Source organism: Phaeoacremonium minimum (genome assembly GCF_000392275.1).
Source record: "Phaeoacremonium minimum UCRPA7 unplaced genomic scaffold PA7_03_scaffold_33, whole genome shotgun sequence".
In the NCBI taxonomy this organism is placed as follows: Eukaryota; Fungi; Ascomycota; class Sordariomycetes; order Togniniales; family Togniniaceae; genus Phaeoacremonium; species Phaeoacremonium minimum.
Genome location: NW_006920940.1, coordinates 92074 through 102091, shown reverse-complemented (window position 1 = coordinate 102091; position 10018 = coordinate 92074). Strand labels below are relative to the sequence as shown.

The 10018-nt window shown below is 49.7% G+C and overlaps 1 protein-coding gene across 1 annotated transcript; it reads left to right on the top strand.

Moving 5' to 3' along the window:
* Nucleotides 1–7382: 7382 nt before the first annotated feature.
* Nucleotides 7383–9972, top strand: UCRPA7_425 (putative ubiquitin conjugating enzyme family protein; the record flags this gene model as incomplete). Its single annotated transcript, XM_007913021.1, has 2 exons — nucleotides 7383–9426; nucleotides 9485–9972. 2 exons carry the CDS (start codon nucleotides 7383–7385, stop codon nucleotides 9970–9972), a joined length of 2532 nt encoding a protein of 843 aa, XP_007911212.1.
* Between the last annotated feature and the right edge of the window lie 46 nt (nucleotides 9973–10018).

The window sequence follows — 10018 nt, the reverse complement described above, 5'->3', positions numbered from 1 at the left end:
TGTGTGGCCCGGTCTTTTGCGACGTTGGCTTGAGGGCTTTATCAGTGACTGTATAATTCCCTCACAATTACTGCAGGGTCAATCTTCGAAGACACATGGAAACCCCTAAGTCGCGGAACTATCATTCTTGTTGGTATAGCCGTGACGTTACAGGTCGAGCAGCCTGCTTTTGGAGCACGGAAATGGGGTTACATGGTGTATCGAAACTAACATAGTCAGGATGTCTTCTGGGCCAACTTAGCAAAATGAAAGAGAACTCACGTATGGGTTTTGAAAGTCCGTGTAATCCTGTTCTCCCATCTCTTTGCCTTTCTTAACTCTCTCCTCCTCTGTCATACCCTGCTCCTGCATCATCCTGTCTCTGCGCTTATTTCTCAAGACCAGGGTGAACCTCCAAATGACTATAAGGCAAAACTCGAGGCCGAAGCAAACGGCACAACCAATCGTACCAGGAATATATCGTGGCTACCAAGCTTCATTAGCGTTATTACAAAGTAGTACCTAAAGAAACGTACCGCATCCTTCGCTTGGAATATCTGGGATCCCGTCATGTTTCCAACACAGTACCCAACAAACGTGAAAGATGAAGTCAGTGTCCTTTTCGTCCGTCCCGCTGTGTTCGACGGAATGAGAGTCCAGGCGAGGAAGAGAGCAATCACAAAGGGAACGGTCATGAAATATCCGCCCCATTTGCTCCATTTATACTGTGGCTCATTTGGCAATAAAGCCATGAGGAGAAAGCCAACGAAAGGAGGAATGGTTGAACACATCATGAAGTACCTATATGAATGCGTGAGATACAGCCACCAACCAATTCTGGACATGAACAACGTACATGCGCAAATTCTTCCACTTGCTAGTGACAAGACCTATCAGAACAAAATACAGGACTGAGGTGACATTGCGCGGTATGTCAAGCAGAATGACTTGAAGGTTGGCTGGGTAAATGTTAGCTTTGGATGATAGAAGCTAAGGGTCATGCTTACTGAATCCGAATGAAGTATTGATAATGCTGGATTCGACCATTTTTTGTTAGATTGCTCTGACAACAGTTCGACAGTGAATATTGATCAAAATCATATAGCACTCACCTGCCAAAGGTAGTCAATCCACCATTAGGGACCGAAGCGAGAAACGCATTCAAACCAGCAAACCAGAACTGGAAGGTTCACACTCTTAGCCCTTGCACATGGCAGATGTCTAGTTGCTGGACTTACACACGGATCAACAAGGCATTCACGCGCTTGCTCCCACTTCCACCGCTTGATGCCGGTACGATCATGACCCGTGTTGTTCGACATGATTCTGGTGTTGGCCATATGTTTCTCCTCCGGGGATAACCACCGAACCTCTGAAGGAGTTCCCAGCAGCAGAAGACATAAGACCCCAACTATTATAGTTAGGGAACCGAGAAACTTTGGACTGTTAGCTAGAATATCTGGGGCCAAGGGCGCGTATCGCTGGGTAACACACGTAAGCCATATATCGCCAAGCCTCAAATTCTGGGCCCCTGTGATACTGTACAGACCCAATGCCATAGAGAATCAGGTTGGAGATTACTCCGAATCCAGCGTTGGCGCTCTGAAATACGAGTGACCTAGATGAGTGTTCACGAGTTGTATACCAGCTTCCAACCACCAAGATGAACCCAGGGCTAATGCAGCATTCGAATACGCCTTGCAGTGCTCGCAGAGTGATGAGATGCGTAAAGTTCTGAGCAAAGCCAATGCACAGCACGACAACGCCCCAACATAGCATGTAGAGTGAAAGGGTTCGGCCCATCATGTATCGCTGCAAAAGTATGTTTGACGGAAATTCAAAACACATATAAGTAATGTAGAAGATTGTCGTAAGCCATGAATATTGCTGGCCATGAAGACCAGTGTCTTGGCGCAATCCGAAAGTGGCCTGAGTACCAATAGATGTCTTGTCTGTTTGCTGGATGCCATAGCAAAGCCACATCAGTGGCAACAGGTAGCGGTCTACTTTTCTTTTCAACTTCTTGTACTCTTCATCAGTATATTCGTTCCCTATTTCTCTGTTAGGTTAACATCCTCGAAAGTTGTTGACAATCAAATATAGCCTGCACCAACCAGCGTATTGGACACTCCCTTCGGCAACGCTACCATCCTTTTCCATGCCGTTCTCTTCGTCGGTAGTATTCTTCTCCCCATGATTTTCAACTTTGAGGACATCGTTGATCTCAGCGGGAAGAGTTGCCACTTCTGAAACGGTCGCCATGGCGAAGAAATTCGATGAGACTACAGGCTGGGCAAGAGTGGCAAGTTTAATAGATCTAGATTTCTCGCGCAGAAGATGAGTTTTGTATTCGCAATGCCACTGCAATTATGCAAACCGGGCTTTTGGGTCTATCTATGGGGAATGCTTCCACCGTCGGCAGTTCGTCGACCTTCTTATAGGGGGTAAGGCCTTTGCCAAGCCCTTCTGATATCATTACACGTCTTATCCACAGAATGGGAGATAAGTGTCGGACTGCATTGCCTTACTGGGGACAATGCATGTACTTGTTCGGCAAACGAAAACGGCTTGTGGTTGCATGGTGCATGGATGTCTTATCATTGTCAACCTGATAGTGGGACCAGATTCGTCAGAGATTCCAGAGATATCTCGAAGGTGGGGTATTTCCAGGTTGACTGATAAGTCATAGATGCTCGGACTACGGGGCATGCTGAAGGACAGAGATCTTCTCGTAGTGCGTTTCCGACCTTATCATGTGATTTGGGCAGACGCTCCTAAGTCATCAAGATGGGATGAAGGCTCGACGACAACAGTGCAAGTGTGAACAGACCCGTCGGGTTTGATAGCCTTTTATCAAACACAAGTGCACATATATTTGATCGAAACATGCCGTAGCTTAGTCAATCGAGCAAATCTCAAAGCAAGATTTGTGTCGTAGTTTCATTGTGCACGAAGAAAATCGGTACCAACGGATATGGTCAGAAGGCATTTTCCTGCACATTCAGGATTCTTAAAGCGACATCTTTCAGATCCGCTCCTGTATCGCGACTATCAAACTCGCTGGTTCTCAGATTGTCTAAGCTTATTGACGTTACATGTTGGAATTCTGGTTGGAATATGATGAGTATTACGGTGAGGTTGCGGGCTACCATCGTTATGGCATCATCAACGCTTGTATATCACCACGTTATGACACAGTTGATGGCATAAACTGTCCTCTTGAATTGATTTACTCGGCATGACAGTGTTCGCCGGCTTTGATTAGAGGACACCGACTTGGAGTTTGCGGTCAAGACTATAGGCCTATATTTCTACAAGTGGATTATGCTATTTATATGGCTTCACCCGGAGAAAAGCAAGCACCTTGATACGTAGAAAACTGTACAGAGTGGTGCGGAGAATATTAGTGTATAGGTAAGTTCATGGCCAAACAACGGATGACAAGACATACGATAATCCAACACTCCACTAACTTCGATTTTTCATTTGAGGAGAGTTTACATCATGAGCGCTATGTCGCTGCACAGAAGAGGAACATTCAACACAGCTGGTCAGGTCTTGGTGAACCAAGTTTATACATCGAGTCTGCAACTTGTGTCATCGATTCTCGCAGTGCAAGAATATGAGGGTCACCATGGGCGAAGCTTGTCATAAACTCCGTTTTTAGCGACGAACACGACAGATTATATTAAGCCAGAGTCAACACTCGCATTAAAGAATACCAGAAGAGAGACAAGTTCAAGTTCCAACAAATGAGACGTCTTTAGTTGCATTTGTTGAAGTCGCACATCAAACGACCTTCGCCTCGAGTAGGTGGTCCTAAATCTCAATCTCCATGACTGGCTTAACCAGGACCCACTCTATCTATCAGTGCTGCGAGACAGAAAGCATCGAGGCTTCGGCGACACTTGAGAGCAAGTGAGGCTCTTGTGTGTTGCAGAAACAAGAAGCTGGCGGGGAGATGCGCCTACCGTATAGAGTGCATCCACTCATAAGAGGGACCTAGATGCACTGCCTCCACCAAGGCATTCCCAGAAACAACGCTGCCACCCGTGACTGGTCTTCATTTCTGAGAGCTAGTTTAGTGCAGTGTGCCCTGAGGCATCTTTGCTTACAATTAGATTGAATGGGTAAGATGGTTGACCGTTGGTGTTTTAGGTAACAAGCAGGCTGGCTCAAGCTTGGCGAATCTCGGCCCCCAGATGCATGCAAGGACTGATAATTCTCCCGAGAACCCTCAGCGTCGTCGTGCAGCTCAGACAAAAGCCTTTGACCTCTTAACAAAACAAAAACGTGTGTGAAGATCACAGTTTAGCGGAGAGGAACAGATTCGATTGTGGATTGGGGATGAATGGGACGAGAAGAGAGGCCGCAGAGAGGCATGTGATGCAGTCAGTGTCTTATAGAGAAGGGAGGGGAGGGGTAGGTAGGTAACAAATGATACTTCACCTTACCATTTTACTGATTTGCCTTGGTTGATTTTTAGACAGACATACACCCTCCCAGCTGATGGTAAACCCCACACTGATTCCCGCTCGATATCGACGGATATTTTACGTAGCATGTCTGTCTATATGACTGTCTGCCTTACTCTGAAGCCTTTTTAGCCTGGAATTCACCAGTCCAAGCGCAGGCACTCCAAGGAGTCGAGTCTGTTTAAGTTTCATTCGTTCATCCACTCACTCGTTTACTGTCCAGCCACGCCTGATTTCTAAACAGGGTCTACACTCAGTCAGTTAGTTGGTGACTTGGGTACTTATTACACCATCCACACAACCTCGCGCCAGTTTAGCTGCATGCAAGCAGCCTGCCATGATTGATAAAGCCCAGCTACGGGCGGCGTGTGCAGGTAAGGCGTGCCGACCTCCACCAGGCCAAGGTAGTTGTCATTGTACATAGATATCTATCTACGTCAAGGTACTTGCAGCTCCATCAGAGAGTGTACAACAATGCCGTGCCTCCCTACCTGACCTACCCGATGACCTAGGGGACTAGACTACTGGCCACATGCAGCGTTCCTCGTGGCCGCCTAGCAACCAGTCGACAGAGCCTCGTCTGTCTGCGGCGGGTAAGGTAAGGTTAGGTTAGGTTAGGTTAGGTAGTCGAGGTCGAGGTAGAATTGCTAGCAGATACTTCAGCATAAATGGCTACCTTGGTCCTACAGGAAGAGAGGTCATTAGCACCTTGATACCTAACATCATCATGTTCGTCTTACCTTGCTTTCCTTATTTTCGTGCCCCTCCTCCCACGCAGCTCACCTTTCTCCCCCTCCATTTGCTATCCTCGTGAGCTGCATCATCAGCTCATTCCACACACATCCAGATCCATCCATCAAATCTTCGCTGCTGTCATTACGGACTCGTTTACGATACCATCACTACTCAACGTAAGATGTCGCTGTGGAATGCATCGGCTGGGTTGGGCTTCGGTCGCTGATCCATCATAGACTTGCAGGCGCCGCGATACCAAACTTGAGGCTCACTCATCATCACTTGAGTGTCCCATATCAGCAGTCTTGGCAGCTTCTTGGATTTACAGGAACCCAGATCGTCTGTTCAATTCGCAGGGACTCTGAGCAAAATTCGACCTGTGCCAACGGGAGTCTGCCGGCCACCGTGTTCGAACAAAGCATTCCTATCATAATGAATGATTAGGGCTTCTCATCCTGACCCTGAAATGACTGGTGCGTGTATTCTCTGATTCGCCCAGCTGGATCCTTTACTGTCCTACTGCCATGATGCAATGTTGTCTTTCAATTTTGTCTGCTCTTGAACTTCAAGTTGCTGTACACTCCAAACAACCCCGATGGTTGATATGCACGCCTACCTTGTCTCGGAACGGAACGAAGACACTCAATCAGATCATTACTCAAGATGATTCGTTCGCTGTACTCGTGTCAGGGCTTCTGTTGTTCTATCAAAAGATCACTCGCTCCAGTTTCTCGTGGCTTGATCTGATCATCGTCCTATCTTGTTTGACGGTCTTTGAAGTTCAGGCATTGCACTCCTTTACTCACTCACTCTCAGGCACGAACTGCTGCCTACACAAAGCCAGCGACTCAACATAATATCCAGTAAAACGTTCTCCTACAGTATTTCGATCTGATAACTATTAGTCACCTTTGAAAACAAGAGGGAGGATTTATTTCTGTATATCCTCATATTTCATTCCCGTCGATTTCTGCCTGTTCTTCTTTTCCATTCTCAGAGCATTCACACCTGGTTCTGGTGGCCCAGTAGTATTTGTCTTGGTTTGAACCACAAACAGACATCATGTGGTGCTGAATCTCCACATTGCACGGATTGATTACAAGTAGAGTTTGTCTACTCATTGCACTTGGAGTAGGATAACCCAAGGCGCCGGTATTTTGGCCACCTCGTCTATACTTAGAAGAACCGTGGGAGAACCCAATCATCTCCATTCCTTATATTTTGCTCGCCCCCTATTCAAGTTGATTCTGGGTCAACTGCTTTTCCAACACAATTGTAAGTCGACTGCGTTTTCACCCCTTTCTTTCTTCATCTCGTGCCTCGTCAAGGGAGGTGGCTCCAGAAGGATTACACGGTCTTTGAAAACAAAAACAAAAATAAGCGGGGAGAGAGAGAGAGAGAGAGAGAGAGAGAGAGATCATAAAAAGGAGAGAAGGAAGGGAAAAGGCAGCTGAGGCACCACCCACACCCTCCCAAGATGTCTTAGCGCCAAATCTATCCGTGCCTGACTTACACCACCTCCTCCTCCTTCTCGTTTTCTCGCTTTGCAATGATCTAAACGTGTCATTGTCTTTTCGATGAGCTAACCAACGCGTCTGATTAGACTGCGTTGCCCGTGGATCATCTTCACTCTCGTCGTCACCGTATTCATCACCATCAATCAGGCTGGTTGTAAGTCATTACGCCGCTCTGACTGCCGGTGCTGTTGCCGCTGCCGATGATATGATGGGCGCCATCAAGACCAAATTAAACAAGGTTTCGAGCACCGCTTTCCAGAAAGTAACGGGCAAGTTAAAGAGGCAACAACTGCACGACTGCCGGAGCCTTCAATCGACAACCACAACGACAACGACACCTCAGGAACAACAACAAGAACAACAAGAACAAGATCAGTCACAATTCGAGAAGGCAGCAGCAGCAGAAGCAGCAGCCTCCGTCATGATGCTACATCCTCCGCCACCTGCGGGTTCGGCCGACCCTCGGATTCCTCCCGACTACAAACTCAACCAGTCCTTGGTGACAACGCAGTTCATCCCGACCGACCAGCCCTCACCTGGACAACTGATCCAGCCAGACCCTCTGCGCTCGGCGCCTGCCACTGCGGCATCTGCCTCCTCCTGGACCAGCCACGGATCTCAGTCTTCATCTCCGGGAAGCGCCATGTCGGTCGAATACACGCTCACCTCGACACCCATGGTGCAAAGCGGCGGCACAGACACCACTCCCATCGACCTGACAGCCTCGTCGCCATATTGCGGCAACAGCCCTACGAATCCCATCGATCTCACTGGCTCAAGTGCATCACCAACAACAGCAGGAGCAGCGATGTCCGCCATCAACGCAGCGTCTGCGGGGTGCAATGACGACTCACCCCTCCCCGCAACGTGGGACTACATGATCATCGATGACTTTGAGACCCCGTCCGACTTGGAGAATAAGATCTGCGACGAGGATGAGCTCATGGACCACCACATCCGCCAGGTCCAGTCCGACCAGATGCGCAAGGACGAGGCCATGGCCAGGGAGTTGCAGGCCCGCCTGGACAGAGACGCAAGAATCGGAAAGGAACCCTCCGCCTTCCACTCCACCCATAATCAGGGCAGCTTTGGGTTCGCCGGGGGACCTGCTGCCCTGTTTCTCGACGACCAGGACGAGAACGCAATTAGAGCTCACGGCCAGGCCGTTCTGGAGATTCGTTGCCCGAAATGCAAGGTACCCCTTGTGGAGGACTCGAAAGACATCATCACTCAGACTATTGCGCACGTCGACTCAGGCACCATGTGCTCCCATCTCACATGTTCTGCGTGCGAGACTTCGATCTGCTTAAGCTGCAACACCTCCGGCAGCCGTGCCACTTTATCGAACAGTGGCATGCTCCTGAGCACATCGCCGGAGGAGAGAGCTGCGGTTTCCACGTGCTGCGCTACTGCTCGTGTTAACATGGTCTGGTTGCTCTCATGCGGCATTCAAGTTCCGCTGTCTCAGCCCAGCCCTAGCAGGTCGAGAACCCTCCGAAACTCGATCAAGGGGAGGATCGGGGGCTCGAGCACCGAGAACAAGAAACCAGATCCTCCAAAGTCTGTCATGAACGCCATCACCTCGGCGACCACGTCCACTGGCAAGACGGCATACAGCAAGGGCGTCGGCTACGGCGGCGAGGATGTGTATCCCGCTGCTCACAATCACTTCAGAGGCTCATCAGCCAAGATAGCACAGATCCCTCCGAAGGGGGAGCAGCTCAGCCCCGAGGACCAAAAGCTGGCGGCCTATTTCCGAGCATTAGCCATTGTGCTGCCGTCTCTAGAAAGATCATCCCCCTTTGATATCCAACCCGATAGCCTGATCGCCCGATTTCTACGACGAAGCCCCCTCCTACCAAAGGCGGCTGAGCTCCTTCGCAACGACTCCATTGACGATATGCTTGCCAAGGAAGAGCTATATCGTGCGGTCCTATCGTTTGTACAGGCTCTGGCAGGGCATATAATCACTGCGAGACTAATGCACTCGAGCCTGATCATGTACGCCACTGAAGGACAGACATTTGGACTGTCCGTCAACTCCAACGGAAGCACAGGTAAGGGGAAGACAAAGGCAGCGGAGAAGACGAATTCACTGGCCTCGATAGTATCAAAGCTAGCAAACATCTGTCGACGGATCACACAGCGCGCGTCGGCCCACTTGGACGAGTTCATGGTAGATGATGGCCCCCGAATGATCTCCCTTTGCCACTCTATCGTCGACCTGGATAACTTCCTCACGGCAAACCGGTTCGAGGCTGACCATCTTGAGGTGACTGCATCGCGCGTCACCCGCCTGGCAGCCGCACAGTCGAGTGCTGAAATGGCAGAGAAGAAGGCACGCGAATATCGGGAATGGCATCAGCGAAACTGTCTTGCCGACGTGCTGGACGATGAGCTGTGGAAGAACTACTACTTTGCCTCTACAGCGGGACAGCTGGTCAGCTCGCAGAAAGGCAGGATGAAGCGGCTCATCACCGAGACCACGAACCTCGCAAGTTCGCTGCCAGAGGGGATCTTTGTCAGGCATGCCAGCTCCCGACTGGACACGATGAAGGTCATGATTATCGGGCCTGTGGGCACGCCTTACGAGAACGGTCTGTTTGAGTTTGACCTCTTCTGTCCCGACAGCTACCCATACGCACCGCCCTCCATGCAGTTCAAGACGACAGGAGGCGGCTTGGTTCGTTTTAATCCAAACCTCTACGAAGACGGCAAAGGTATGTGTCCATTTCCTGTGAAACTTTCGAATGTCGCCTCACCATGAATCTTGCACAGTCTGTCTCTCCCTGCTGGGCACATGGCAAGGGCCGGCATGGAATCCGTCAAACTCCACCATCCTGCAGGTCCTTGTGTCCATCCAAAGCATGGTCTTCTGTGACAAGCCATGGTACAACGAACCCGGACGAGAGCGCCAGCCAAGTGAAAGCGCAAGTGATAACTACAATCGTGGCATCCACGAGTGGACAGTACAGCACGCGATGCTGAAATGGCTCACCAGCACCTCTGGGTGCCTGCCACAAGCCGGTTCCACCACTTCGAGCAATAATGTCCCACCGCCCGGCAATGGTCAGTCGACAGCGACGGTGAACCGGTCTGACGAGTACATTTGGGGAGATGTGGTCCGGAAGCACTTCATGACAAATGCTAAAGCCATTGGCGAGACGGTTAAGAAATGGAAGGCAAAGGGCCTGAAGAATAGCAAAATCGGCTCCTTGGCGACCGAGCTGAACACTGCTATGATCACGAAGGGCTTTTTGCCGTGAGACGACCTAAACAGATAATCCGGATCAAATTGCAGCATATTTAACG